The sequence below is a fragment of the Anas platyrhynchos genome, chromosome 20 (assembly GCF_047663525.1).
Source record: "Anas platyrhynchos isolate ZD024472 breed Pekin duck chromosome 20, IASCAAS_PekinDuck_T2T, whole genome shotgun sequence".
In the NCBI taxonomy this organism is placed as follows: Eukaryota; Metazoa; Chordata; class Aves; order Anseriformes; family Anatidae; genus Anas; species Anas platyrhynchos.
In genome coordinates this window covers 5,214,972-5,229,593 of record NC_092606.1, presented here as the reverse complement: position 1 = coordinate 5,229,593, position 14,622 = coordinate 5,214,972, and the positions used below count along the sequence as shown (strand labels likewise).

General features: G+C 56.0%; 2 protein-coding genes across 2 annotated transcripts; one reads left to right on the top strand and one right to left on the bottom strand.

Annotated features, from left to right (window-relative positions):
- The first annotated feature begins 72 nt into the window (after positions 1-72).
- Positions 73-8,697, top strand: SARM1 (sterile alpha and TIR motif containing 1). The gene is made up of 9 exons (XM_038165711.2): positions 73-748; positions 2,620-3,238; positions 3,384-3,596; positions 3,902-3,993; positions 4,453-4,688; positions 4,793-4,886; positions 5,270-5,459; positions 5,541-5,662; positions 6,142-8,697. The coding sequence occupies exons 1-9, from the start codon at positions 297-299 to the stop codon at positions 6,269-6,271; spliced, it is 2,148 nt and encodes a 715-aa protein (XP_038021639.2). The 5' UTR covers positions 73-296; the 3' UTR covers positions 6,272-8,697.
- A 1,028-nt stretch (positions 8,698-9,725) lies between these two features.
- SLC46A1 (solute carrier family 46 member 1) lies at positions 9,726-14,224 on the bottom strand. Its single transcript, XM_027471910.3, has 5 exons — positions 13,769-14,224; positions 12,833-13,685; positions 12,338-12,421; positions 11,253-11,409; positions 9,726-10,690 (listed from the first exon to the last, which is right to left on the bottom strand). Exons 1-5 carry the CDS (start codon positions 14,084-14,086, stop codon positions 10,615-10,617), a joined length of 1,488 nt encoding a protein of 495 aa, XP_027327711.3. The 5' UTR covers positions 14,087-14,224; the 3' UTR covers positions 9,726-10,614.
- Between the last annotated feature and the right edge of the window lie 398 nt (positions 14,225-14,622).

The window sequence follows — 14,622 nt, the reverse complement described above, 5'->3', positions numbered from 1 at the left end:
CGAGAGGAGGGCTGGGGGTCCGGCAGAGCATCTGCAGCGAGGAGGGGGCTGCTGCGGAGGAGCCCCTCCTTGGAGAGGCGGCGCCTGGCGCGGGTGACATCAGCTGCTGGGGAGCTGGGATGCTGAGCCTGGCCCTGGTGAAGCGGCTGTGCCATCGCTTCCAGCTCCATCCTCCCCCTCCAGCCCCACCCCACACAGCTCAGGGGTGTCCCCTCCAAAAAAAAAACACAACAGGAGCCATTGTCTGTTCCTGGCAGGCCCGGTGGGCGCTGAGGATGCTGCGCTAGGGGCTGCGGATGGTGCTCACCCTGCTCGTCTCCGTCTACAAACTCTGCCGCCTCTTCGCCATGTCGGGCATGGAGAGGCTGGAGGTGCCCGAGTGCGTGAGCCAGGCAGGGTGCTGGGCTGCTGGCAGCTCCGGGGAGCGCCGTGAGGTTTCTCCCGGGGTGAACACGGACGTACGGGCGGCCCTGGAGCGCATCCTGCCCGCGCTGCAGCGCTCCATCGCCTGCGCCAAGCAGGCGGCCGGCCCCGGCGAGCTGAGGCAGGCCATCGGCGAGGTTTTCCAGCTGGTGGAGGAGGCCTGGGGGATGCCCACCCTGGGGAGGGACGTGGCCAAAGTGCTGTGCGACGTGATCCGCCTGGAGGGGGGCCTGGACCTGCTGCTCAACCTGCTCTACACGGCGGAGCTGGAGACCAAGTGCCAGGCGGGGAAGCTGCTGGAGCAGATCCTGGTGGCAGAAAACAGGTGAGTCTGCAAAAAGCCTTCCCTGCCTCACACAGCAGGGATTTCTTCCAGTGATGTCCCCCACATTTCCCTGCTCTGGGTACTCCCAGCTCACCAAACCCCTCTGCAGCCCCCCACTTGCACGCGGGGTCCCTGGGCAATGCTCTGACCCAGCTGGAGGAGCAGGAGCAGCCCCAGCACGGGGGATGCTGGCGAGGAGCGGGGTGTCCTCAAGAGCCACATCCAGCCTAGGGCCACCCAGGTGTCCCCAAAAAGCCCTCTGTGGGTGAGCTGGGGCTGGTTGGCTGGCCCAGAGCGTCTGATCCGGAGGGTGAGAGGCGCAACAACGCCTTAGCCTTAACCACAGAGGATGGAGCTGGTGCCCAGAGAATTCCTGCTGCTGACGGGGTGGAGCGGAGGCCGTAAGGAGGGGGCTGTTTGGTGGCCCTGGGAGCCCCCAGCCCGTGGCTCCTAGATCAGAGGCTGGAGATGCACTCGCTGTGCCCCGGGACAGGTGAGGGCACGCAGCTGGCTCTGCCAGAGCATCGGCACGGATGGGAGTGTGTGCGCACGTGTGTGCACGAGGCATGCACAAGCATGCACACGGGGCACCCGGCATGCCTGAGCGCACAGCCACCACCTGAACAACCCCAGGGTTCCTCTCCATCCCCGTGGGCGCTGCTCATCCCTTTGCCCCAAACCCCAAATCAGCAGACAGCTCCTGAGGCCCCGTTTTTGGGGTCAGGCAGCCAGTTTTGGCACAGTGCGCCCGAGCCCAGCCTGCCCCAAACCAGCACATTGGGAGCACGCTGAGGAAGCCTGGCCAGAGCTCACGGTCCTGCCCCGGCCTCAGGCACAACGCACGGCGCTGTCAGGTCGTGGACTCGCAGCCTGGCCCCCAGTGAGTGCCGTGGCAGGAAAAAGGAGCAGCGGCTAAATCGGGCAAGTCCATTAGGGTGGAATTAATCCCAGGAAACCGCTGGCACGGGCTGAGCGCAGCACTTATCTTCCTGGCAGGAGACAGCACTGCTGGAGAGGCCATCTCTGCCCCAGGAGCAGTTTGTAGCCCCCAGCCCCTCACTGCTCACCTGGGGGGCCGTGGCAGCCACCCACCCCCTGGCTGAGCTGGGAGCCAGCTGCAGGATGCAGGATTTTTTTTTTTTCCAGAGCTCTCCACAGCGTTTGCTGCCAAATCTGCCCCAAGGTCAGCCCCAGCCACGCGGGCTTCCCAGAAATGCCCGTCCTGCCTGCCAGCGCGGGGAGGCTGCGGTGCCCTCGGCCCCAGCATCGCTGGGGGGCAAACACGTCGCTGCCATCAAGGGTTTGGGCTCTGTGGGAGCAGCAAGGGGCAGCCGTGCTTGTGAATGGAGCAGAGCCACTAAAATCATTCATGTCTAAGGCCAGGAGAGCGTTGCTCCTCACACAGGGCAGCAAAGTGCTCGATGTTTCCCCCTTCTCCAGCCCGCACCTTTTGGGCACGGCCACATCCAGGCACCTTGTTCTGGTCCCCATGCAGGACAGCACAGAGCTGTGCGTGGCCGTGTCCCAGCAGGTGACAGAGCAGCCAGAGGGGAACGCTGGCTGGGGGCAAACAGGTTTTCAGCCCAGAGCACGAAGCAGCTCACAGGAGAGCTGGCTGAACAGATCTGCCTGGCCTTAGCCCACCCTGCACTGCTGGTTCCTACACGTGTCTCACCTGGAGCTGGAGAGATGGGCACTGTGATCACCTCCTCCAATCTCACATCTCGCTGTGCCACAGCCTGGTGGCACATCTGGCAGCTGAGACCCACAGGGAGACATCTGGCTGTCGCGGGGCACTCACCACCAAGGCTTTGGGGGGGTCCGTGTGGTCCCACCTGCCCCTCACCCACCTGCACCTCTCCTTCCCGCAGGGATCGGATCGCTCGGATCGGTCTGGGGGTGATCCTGAATTTAGCCAAGGAGCGAGACATCCCCCCGCTGGCGCAGAGCGTCTCCGGCATCCTGGAGCACATGTTCAAGCACACGGAGGAGACCTGCTCCCAGCTCATCTCCGACGGGGGCCTGGATGCCATCCTCTACTGGTGCCGCTGGACGGACCCCGTCGTGCTGCGCCACTGCGCCATGGCCTTGGCCAACTGCGCCATGCACGGCGGGCAGGCCAACCAGCGCCTGATGATCGAGAAGAGGACAGCCGAGTGGCTTTTCCCACTGGTGTTCTCCCGGGACGACGAGCTGATCCGCCTGCACGCCTGCCTGGCCATCACGGTGCTGGCCACCAACAAGGAGATCGAGAAGGAGGTGGAGCGCTCGGGGACGCTGGCGCTCGTGGAGCCCTTCATCGCCTCGCTGGACCCGGAGCGCTTCGCCTGCCGAATGCTGGGCAGCAGCGACAGCAGCCAGGGCAGGACGGCCGAGGACCTGCAGCGCCTGGTCCCTTTGCTGGACAGCTCGAGGCTGGAGGCGCAGTGCATCGCCGCCTTCTACCTGTGCGCCGAGGCTGCCATCAAAACCAGGCAGAAGCAAACCAAGGTAAAAAGGGAGGTCGGCCCCGGGGAAGGAGGTGCCAAAAGGGAAAGACGCTGCCGCTGCATCCTGATGTGGTTTGTGCCCCCTTGAGCTCGCCCAGCATGGGGTTGGGGAAGCAAAGTGATGCTCCTTCCCTCTGTGTCCCCAGATTTTCAGCGAGATCGGGGCCACGCAGAGCCTGAAGCGGGTGGTGTGCTACTCCACCAGCAGCACCACCTCCTCCCTGGCCAAAAAGGTGCTGCGCATGATAGGGGAGGAGGTTCCTCGGCGCATCCTGCCCACGGTGCCCAACTGGAAGCCCTGCGAGGTGCAGACGTGGCTGCAGCAGATCGGATTCAACAAATACTGCCAGAGCTTCCTGGTAGGGCTGCGTGATGGGGCGAGGGCACCAGCGGGGGCCCTTCTGCCCCATCCCGCAGCAGAGGTGCAAAAATCTCACCCCAGAGGTTTCCCATGCACACATCAGCACTGGGTGACCCTGCCGTCCTCTCCCACCTCCCTCTGCATGCACCGAGCAGGGGCTGCTGTCCCAGAGAGAAAATATAGCCCAAATATTCGGGGACAGGGCTCTTGTGGGTGCCAGGCCTCCAGCAGTCCCACGGGCCTGAGCGTGGTGCCAGCCAGACCCCACAGGTCTGGGTCTCCAGCCTGGATCTCTCTCGGCAGGACCACCAGGTGGACGGGGATATTCTCCTGAGGCTGACGGAGGAGGAGCTGCAGGAGGACCTGGGGATGGGCTCCAGTATCACCCGCAAGAGGTAAGAGCACTAGCAGGGCACGCTGGCAGAGCCAGGGCGAAGGTGTGCACCTTCCTTTTCTTGCAAGGACAAGAAGAGGGATTCCCCAAAGAGGAAACCCGGGCTGCCAGGGCTTTTCCAGAGCAGGATGTGACCCAGAGGATGCGACGTGCAGCTGTGGGGTGGGGAGAGGCCAGCAATGGCATAGAAACTGAGGCAGGATGCTGCAGGTTACCCAGAAGGGGGTGAACTTACAGATCTCCTCATCCTTTAGCCGAGCTCCTCGTGCCTCTGCGCCCTGAGGACCAGCACAACCAGAGCCGTGCAGACTTTTGTCCCCATTTTGTTCATTCTGCACCACGGCACGTTGGCACACCCCGTCTGACACAGCTGAGGACATGCTCCCAAACATCTCTGTGTCTTTCCTGGTCCAGCAGGAGAAGGGGGCCTCCCCTATGCTTCTCCTTTCCCCTCTGCCAGGTTTTTCCGGGAGCTGACGGAGCTGAAAACCTTCGCCAACTACTCCACCTGCGACCGCAGCAACCTGGCCGACTGGTTGGGAGGCATTGACCCCCGGTTTCGGCAGTACACCTACAACCTGCTGACCTGCGGCATCAACCGCAGCTTCCTGCACCGCGTGACGGAGCAGCAGCTGCAGGACGACTGCCACATCGCCACTGGCTTCCACCGTGTCCGCATCCTCTCCGCCGCCAGGGGTGCGGGTGCCGCCGCCGGCTGCGCGGAGATGAGCGCTGGGGGTTGTTTGGGATGAGTGCTCAGGCGTTTTTGTAATTTTTGCTTGCGGTTCGTTGTGCTTTAGAAATGCTTCACTCCCCTATAACGCTGCAAACTGCGTCGGATGGCACCGATGTGTTTATCAGCTACCGGAGGAGCACCGGCTCGCAGCTGGCCAGGTGGGTGCTGCGGGCAGCGTCACGGCGCTGGGACAAAAACACAAAGGGGTGGGGGGAGGCTGTTAAAATCTGCTGTGCAGGTGGGGACTAAAAGCACCCAAACTGCACGGTGATCCTGCAAATTCCCAGTCCCATCGCTGCCGTCCTGTTCCACTGCCTCACCCTCTTCTTGCACTGTGCCAGTGGAGCCGCAGGAGGTGGCAGCAGGGTGTTGGTGTCCTGCTCCTTATCTTCCCCATGAGCCCAGCTGCCTGTAAGTGGGCTGGGCTGGCAGCTGGCACCTCAAGGACCGTGCCCTCTGCTGCTCCTCGGTCTCACGACGTCTTGGCCGACGTGGTGGGACAGCACACGAAGCCTGGGCGCCGTCTCCTCTCACCCCCCAGCCTGCTGAAGGTCCACCTGCAGCTGCACGGCTTCAGCGTCTTCATCGACGTGGAGAAGCTGGAGGCAGGGAAGTTCGAGGACAAGCTGATCCAGAGCGTCCTGAGCGCCCGTAACTTCGTGCTGGTCCTCTCGCCCAACGCGCTGGATAAGTGCATGGCGGACCCCGAGTGCAAGGACTGGGTGCACAAGGTGGGAGATGCCAAGGGGTGGGGGGCCCGGAGGCGATGGGGTGGCGCAGGCCCTAACCCCGAGCACTTGGTGTTCCTGCAGGAGATTGTGACAGCCCTGAACTCTGGCAAGAACATTGTACCCGTTACAGACCATTTTGAGTGGCCTGACCCAGAAACCCTCCCCAAGGACATGAGGGCCGTCCTGAAATTTAATGGCATCAAGTAAGTGGGAGGAACCGGGCCTGCGGGGCTGATTCCTCCACACGAGGAGAGGACGGCTTGCATAAGCAGTAGCAAAGAGCACAAGGAAACTGGGGAGATGAGGGAGGTAGAAGAGGCCAAAGGGGAGCTGAGTCACTTCAGATACTCCAGGGCACGAGGGAGCAAAGGTCCCCACCACGGTTCTGCTCTGGATCGCGGAGCTGCCACCCCACTGCCAAATGGAGGACACCCGTCCTTGCCCCCTGGTCCCCCAGGCAGGAGCTTCCTGAGCTGCCCACAGCCCTCCTTCCCCTATTCCCCAAGGAGAAGGGGTTTTGCTGTGGCATTCAGTGTTTCTGCATTCCCTGAGGGGAAAAGGGGTGCTCCCGGGGAGCTGGGGTGCAGGCAGGGGGACGGCCGCCTGGCTGACATGCGCTGAGCTGGCTCGTGGCATCTCGCACACAAAAAAAAGTTAACTTCGGGTTTCCTCTCAAACGCAGATGGTCCCACGAGTACCAGGAGGCCACGATCGACAAAATCATCCGCTTTCTCCAGGGCCGGTCCTCCCGGGATTCCTCGGCGGGATCGGAGAACGGCCTGGACTGTTTGCCTGCTCCCGGGCAGACCTAGGAGCAGCTCGACTGCCTCAGCCCCCCCGCAGACTTATCCAGGTGACCCCTATTTCCGTGGGGCCGAGTTTCTCCCTCTAGATTTTCCCCCATCCTAGTACCTTCCCTACCCTCTCTCCCTCAGGACCTGACACCTCTTGGCTTGAGACCAGGCCGTGGCTCAGGCAGCCATGGGGCGTTAGCCCCCCTCCGCCCTCCAAATGCAAGCCCTTGGGGCTGAAAGGCCAGCGCTCCCTCGTAGGGTGCCCGGTGAGCCTCCAGGGCAGCCCCTGGGGTGGATGAGCTGTTTTTCAGGCCATCCTTTGGGGCAGCAGGACCTGCAGGCTGAGCCTCCCGCAGTGCAGGGGGTGCAGGGGGGACCAGGACAGTGCAGCCCCCCTGCAGAAGGCTGCAGCTCCCCCCAGAGATGAAGCCAAAGAGGAGGCAGCTTCCAAGGAGCTAAAGTTGTGGGGTTTTCCAGGGGTTCGCTGCAGGAGGACACCATGGCCTCTGCTGGGTGCTGCAGGAACATTGGTGTGGGTGGGAAAGAGCAAACAAAAGCTAAGCCCCAACAAAATCCCTGTGTTTGGGAAAGATAACACGCACAGGCCTTCCAAACTGCTCGGCAGAAGCTTTCTCTTCCCCAGCAATATCCCTTTATCACCCAAGCTTGCTCCCTCCTCGAGGCCTTTCTCCTCCTAATGCTGCAAAACCACTTTGTGCTCTTAGCTCTGGTGGCAGAGGTTTGGCTTTAGGTCACAGGAAGTTTCCAAAGGGTCTTTACCAAAAAAAAAAGTGCTTTAAAACCACCGCCTTTCCCTCCGTCCGGTGTCTCAGCTTTACCACTTTTATCAGGTGTATTTATTTATCTGTAAGGCACAGGAGGCTGGATTGCGACTCTGCAAAACGTATATCCAGGCAGATACGGACGATGCTAACTGCTGCACTGTACTTGTGGAGATGTTTTCCACTGGCTGCATTTTATTCTGTTGTTGGTGCTCCACAGCAGATCTCCTCTACGGTCTGTTCCTTCGAGCAGGGGCTGGCACATCCCTTTGCGGCCTAGCACTTACCCCGACAGCCCTGGCTAAGCTCCTCCGGCTCAGGGACGTCCCCACGCTGCTGGATGCAATACCAAACAGCACTTGTTTCCTTTTACCAGCCTCTTCCCAACGCCCACCAGATCTTTTTTGTAGCTACTCACCTTGAAATATCAGGTAAGAGCCGAGGTTGACGCAAAGGGCAGGTGGAGGCTGCTAGGTGTGAGCACAGGCTGAGAGCACCCCGACACGCCTCTGAATTCTGCCCTCCTGGCCTTGTCCGGCTTCTCACACCTGCTCGGAGGGCGATTAGGCTTTCAACAACATGGTATTTTGCAATTAGGACCAGACACTGCAACTCCTACCTGCGTTCTTCTGTTTTGGTGCAGAGCACGGTTACTAACGCAAAAGACTTCCTCACTCAGGACACACTCGAGCAAGCCATGCCCAGGGAGCAGCAGCCTGCCCAGCACTCTGGGGATCAGGCTGATGCAGTAGGAAATTCCTCAGCCTGTCCCTGCTCAGGCTAACCCACCCTTTCCAGGAGGCAATGAGGAGGCAGAGCTATGTTCCAGCCCACAAGCACTCACCTTGGCTCTCCGTGAAGCCTTGCTACCTGCCTTAGCTGGCATGACACATAACTGCACATAAACACAACTCCTTTTGGCTTGGATTTATGAGCATATCGTAAGAAGAAAAGTAAGTTAAATTCTGGTGCTTAATCAGAGCTTTATGGAGAGCTCTTATCAGCTCACAGATAATGGCGTCTTTGCTCTCCAGTGAAAGGTTAATAGCCAGGTCTGCCCAGCCCTCATCAGAAATAGCATCACCTAATCTTCAGATTAAATACGAGGAAGGCAGCAGATGAGCCCAAAGGTGAATCTGCCAGAGGATAAAAGCAACTTGTGAGCTGCTTCAGGGAAAAATCCTGAGTAATTTATTGAAGGTCAAGGCCTCTGTGGCCATTAAAGGAGTCCCACACAAACAGTCCAAAGGATTTTTCTCTCTAAAATAACACACAGTAAGATTCTCGTGTCTTGTTTCCCAGGAGCTCTCTAGCATTTAACCTCCTCACCCTCCACTCAATAGACAAGATTTAGTTGTCCTCTACAGCTTTGGTGTCTTACCTGCACTGAGATCACAGCCCATGCCCCAGCTGCCCAGACTGTAACTCATCCTGTTTCCCTGTTAGGCGATTATCTTCACCCTGATGAACTCACTGCTCTTGACAAAACACCCCATGCCCGTCCACTTCCAGTCAAAGCAGACATCCCCAAGGAGATCATAGAACATCTGAGTTGGAAGGGACCCAGTAAGATCATCAAGTCCAATTCCTAAAATAAATGCTTCTGTTCTCACCCTTCCTTACCCCTTTGCCATGCCATGTCAGAAAGTATTTAAAGTTGTTCTATTGGACATTATTAATAAATTTGGTTTATACTCTAAATCCCAACCTCTTTTATGTTTGTGTCACATGCTTCTTTCCCCGCAGCCTTCTCACACTTGCTCTCTTGTTGTCACACTCTCATCCGCTGGCAGGGCAGGGCTTGCTGGCAGCAGAATTTTCCAGGCACCATTCTCTGTGGGGTTCACACTTCAGGTTCATCTTGCATGGGCTGATGTAGCTCACTGCGACCCCAGGGGCTCTCTCTACCTGCTGCCCACACTCACAATGCATGGATCATGTACTTGCTTGTAGTTCTTGGAGGAGAGCCTAAAAAAACTTCGATTTTTCTGATAGAGCTTAATAGTTCCTATTGAATTTTGCCTTTGCAAGCACCCTGACACAAACAGCAAAGTAGAGCGAGTACACAAGTTTCACTTCACTGCGCAACATTTAGCGGCTGTTAATACTGGAGGATGAGGAATCTGTCGGTGGAGAAGAAACTTGCCTCACAACCAATTCAGCTACAAACATCTAACGCAACACTCACAGCATGCCCTGATCCCGGGGGAGGATAATTCTGGGCTTAGCCCATGAATCAGACAAGTAGCTCCTGCCTACGTCCACCAGCACAGCTACACAGACCAAGAGGCATAACAAAACAGGTCTCAGAGTCCTCCTACTCCTCAGCCTCCTGCTTCCTTACTTCCGAGTTCTGCTCTTACCAGAAACTCCTAACAAACAAGGAACAACGTTATATATAAACATTTCACGTTTACTGCGTATTTAAGGGCAGGTTATATGCCATGCACTACTGAAAGCTTTACTCTGGTGTTCAGGAAAAGCAAGTTATGGTTGCTCGCAAGTCCCACAACTGCATTCTTCCTGACCCAGGTCCCTCACATGCTCATTCTTCACACAGCAGACAACTTCCTGCTGTGGCTTCTTTGCTACAAATTCCTCAGTAAAAGGAGAAGTATGAAAATAATGGAGAGAAGCATGGAGCAAAACAAGGGCAAATCTCATTAACAGCTGCACACAAAAAGCTATCCTTTTAGGAGCCACGAAAGAGAATGGAGGTTTTATTCACATTCTGGAAGTAGTGTGTCTGCTAAGCAATTTCACAGTAAGAACATTATTGCATACATCTGAACACTGTGTGCAATGCTGTGTACACAGATCTGCTGGTTTATGGCAGTTTGAAGAAAATAGGATCGAAACAATACAGCTAATTCTTTGAAAAGAACAATTACCAATACTGTGAACACAGGGGTTTGCTTGCTGGCATCAACATATCCTGAGAAGTGCAGCAGGAGTGACTTACTGACACATAATTGTGTCCAAAACAAAACAAAACAAATTCATTTCCAAACACACTGGCCCTCTCCCCTTAACAGCTCACCCCAACAGCACTGACCTGCAATATTCAGGAGACTCATATTCACAGCACACCAACTGGAGCACAGACCCTCCTCCCCAGCACAGCACTGCTGGGCTACCTCTGCTTCAGTCCCGCACAGCAGGCTTTGGTCTGCTACTCACTGAAATACTCAGAGGAGAAAGTTTGGCAATTAAACCAGAATTCAGTCCTCTCTCACCACTAAAAGCATAGCACATTAGCTATCCCCCCACCTCACGAAACAAACCAAACCACTAACTGGCCTTGTAAATGGCCAACAGCTTTTACTCTTGATCGGGTTTTGTGTCCTTTGGGTTTTCTCTGGCAGATGAGTCAACACAACAGCAAAGAGGAATTCACATCTGTAAATCAAGTTCCTCCTAGCAGTCAGAGCCATGATTTCCAACTATTTGGCATTTAAAAATCAGTAAGGACAACCAAGGCGTCATTCCCACACTAATCTGTTCTTCAAGGCAAGAACAAAGAGCAGTCTTCAGATGGACGCTGCCAAGCTGGCCAATTCCTTGTTGCTAAGTTGCTGCTCAGCCATCTGCAGGGGACAGGGAAGTATCTGTGAAGTGACTGTACTCAGGGTTTGAGTCCCAGATTTCTATCCACCTAAGAAAGAAAGAAAGAAAGAACAGTTAGAGCCTCTGAAAGCACACTGGGACTTTGCTGAATGAAGTCAGTTTTAAAGTTTCAAGGGAACAGAACAAAATGATCCTGCCAGGAGCTGCTGCACTTCTACCACAACTCCCAGCACATTCTCTCTCCCAGGACTAAACCAGGGGATTCATTTTCTATCATGACACAACTTTTTCTTCTATTCGTAGAGTAACGACAGGAAGAGAGACTCCTAAGAGAGCTCCATCTCTTCCATAGGGGACTTATAAATTCAACTCGAGACTTTGGATTCCATTCTGAGGGTGGAGTAATACTTTTAAGCTGTTTGGGCATAGGCAGCCACAGCACTCAGGCTTCACTAGTTCATCGCTAGGATTCAGCTGCCAGAAGAAATGGGCCCACATCTCTGCTTACTGGGGCGCTAAACAGCCTCCTGTAAGCATAACTGAAAATACACCTTTTAAAAATGTGAGCCCCTATCCTATGTCTAAACTGCATTTTTTGTATTACGCTTCACAGGTCCTACAGCAAAGTTTAGAAATTTGAAGTTAATTACCCAACAATAGCTGCTGGAATAAGAAGAATTATAGCCCCAAAGAGAAAGGGGAATCCCCTCATGAAGTGCAAGCTCAAAGGGTAGAGAGAGTTGAACACTCCTGTGGCCACAAGTGAACACAGCCCTTCCACACAGGCAACAGACGCGAAGAGAGCACCTGCAAAAGATAAACGAGGTTAACGGTGAGAGGGCCCTGCCTGAAGATCACCAACTGAAAGATCTTTACCATGTCAACTCTTCCAGTGCAAACTGTGAACCTTTCTAAGGGTTTGCACTTCTGGTGTTTGTGTTGTCAAGCACGATGAGGCAAGAGCTAGGAGCAGAGACTGGGCATACTGTACTGGCCCAGCAGGCCAAACATGTTGCACTCAGCTTCTCTGTAGGAAATACCAACTCACTGACCTCCAGAACTGGTATCACAGGAGCTGACCAGGGACATTATCTATCAGCTGGATTATAAAACTTTTAGAAATGGCTATCTAAATCTGTTTACTGCCAGGCACATCTTATCACTTGTTAAACATTAAGTGCAGAAGAAGACTGTATTTTATAGGCTTAGCATCATAAAGCTGGTATCAGCTGTGTGCCACCTTCATTCTTGTATAAGAAATGGGAATTCAGCAAAGTCACCTTCAGGTCTGTCCCATCTCACATCCCTCCTCCCCTCTCTGCCTGAAGAAGTATTCCTATGCAGTCTGTAACAGCAAGTGTAAGCTCTTCAAATGAATTACTGGGAAAAAAGCAAGTACGCTCCTCCTAGAGGTTATCCACGATCTTTCACCATGGTCAATGATACAACCCTCTAACAACACTGCATTTCTTCCCACCGTTACTGATCTACAGAGAAGAGTCATGGCCAGGGAAATCACTAGTTTCCACGTGTTATACAATCCATTTTAACTCTTGCTTCTCATAGTCGTCTTAGAAACAAACAGATGAATGACCAGGGCCTCAGGGTGAATGCACAGGCACAGGAGTCCAAAGGAGCTAGGGAAGTCCTAACCTCCCAAAGCAGCTTGGTTTCAATGTTCCATGACGACAAGTGTTTCAGGACCTAGCTTAAGACTACTAGCTAAACTCCTTACCCTGTTCTGTCTCACCAACCAGCTTGGAGAGTTTGGCTCTGATGACTGGAGTAGCTGCCATGGAAAGGAACAGAATTCCATAACCTGTAAGAAAAATACAGCATATTAGGGAAAGCTCTATCTGATAAAGTTGTATCGACTTAAAATAAAATCTCCAAAGTCAGTCCCAGAAACCTGAAGCTCTGGGCGTTTTCTCCCTGCTACCTTCCAGTTCCATTCACCCTCCTGCATTTCACCGTGCACTTTCATCTGTGCCTGCAGTACAATACAGCTACCTGGAAACCTGTTATTCTAGGGACTAAATGGTTGCAGTTTCAATTTCAGTGTTTGGCCAGCCTTGTTGTTAGCAAGTCGTTGTTTTGTTGGTACATTGGCTGAAATGGAGGCAGCAGTTCCTACAGCAGCTTGAACTCCCAGAAGCACGCTGTGCTCCTGCATCTACCGGTATCTCTAAGAAAAGACCCCAAGATACACGGATTAAGAATCTGGCATCACCTGTAAACATCAGTGGTGTTGTAGTAGCAAGGGAAATCACAACCAGTCCAGAAATATTGGAAATCAATCCTATCTCTGCCACCCAGGTGTCTTCAAGGCACAGCTGCAGCAGCCGCAGCCCTCCCAGGCTGCTCAGGAAAGCCAGGTAACTGGCAGCTGAGCCGTACCCGATGAGATCAGAGGCCCAGCAGAGAGGGGCGCCAAGTTCGTACAAAACAAAGAGGTCCTTGGTTCCAAAATGGACAGTGACAAGAAGAAAGAAAGCCAGGGAGTAGAGGGCGAGCTTCCTCCTGGAGCTGCGGTGCTCCGGGGCCATATACAGCCTGTAGACAGCCTTGTAGTGGCTGAGCGTCAGCAGCTTGGCCGGCTTCTGCTGCTTCACCGACTCCTGGAGACAGAAAGCAGCATAGAGAGCGGCAGCGAGGCTGGTGGCGAGCACGAGCCAGAAGGGATTGATGTAGCCCTGTGCTTTGCGCCACTGGCCGCCGCCGATGCTGGCCAGCATGCCCGCCACGCCGAGGCAAGCCTCGAGGATGGCGACACGAAACGTGCGCGCGCGTCGGTCGCTGGTGTCGGCCACGTAGGCGAAGCAGCTGGCCAGGATCAGGTTGTAGTCGCCCAGGAGGCCGCTGAGGAGGCGTCCGAGGAGAAAGTAGGCGACGTGCAGCTGCAGGTACATGACCAGGAGGTAGATGGCTGCTTGCACGGCCATGCCCACCGCCGGCAGGACGAGCGCCGGCCGCCGACCCACGCTGTCGCTCCATGGCCCGAAGAGCGTCACGGAGAAGAGCCCCACGAAGAAGCCCCCGAGGTTGATGTAGAGATTCCAGCGGGAAACCAACGCTTCCACCTCCTGCAACACAAACACAACCCCTGAGGGCCAGGGCCAGGTGGGGAGCACCGGTAGCACCCTCAAGCCCTCGGCGGGGCTCCCACCTGCCGCAGCGGGTCGGGGCTGCCGCTGTCGTTGCCGCAGCCCGCGGGGCTGCTGCCGTTGGGGCCGCTGTAGCCGTGCTCGGCTCCCAGGCGGTCCCACAGGTACTGGGTGGCCAGCGGGACCTGCAGGCCGAGGGACAGCGTGGCGAGGAACAGCAGCGGCTCGACGGAGGGGCGGCAGCGCCGGGCGGGCGGCGAAGGTGGCGGCTGCGGGGCGGCCATGACGGGAGCCTGAGGCGGAGCGGCCATGGCGGCGGCGGGCGGAGCAGCGGCACCGTCCGGCCCCGGTGCTGCTCCTGGCCCCGATCCCGGCCCCATTCCCAGTCCCTGTCCCGTTCCCGGCCCCCGCTCCGGTCCCAGTCCCGGTCCCCGTCCCGGCTCCGCCCCGCGGCCGCCCACAGCCCCGGGGCCGGCCCCGTGAGGGGCTCCGGGCTCGGTGAGGCCCAGCACGGGCCGAGGGGCTCGGGGCTGTGTCCCCCCCTCAGCAGGCAGCTCTCCAGCCCGCTTGGGTGACCGAATGATAAATAAAGGCATTTCAACGTAAAGCCTGGTTTTGTTCCTATGCACGGCTAGCAGTGCATAATCGATCGTATTAGCTTGCAGCGCATTAAAAAAATACTTATTTTCCTAAAGGACAAAATGCCTTACAAAGCGTAACACACAAGAGGTTTTGGCAGCACTGTTAGGTTTGTCAGGGGTTTGGTCTGCCTCGCAGAGCAGAGCTGTAAGCAGAGGCTTAAGTCGTTTGTTAAATCCCAAAACAACAATACAGAGAATTGGATTAACCACTTTACACAAACTGGAGTGGTTCCAAATTAATGTAAACTGGCATCACTCCTTCCACACCACACCAC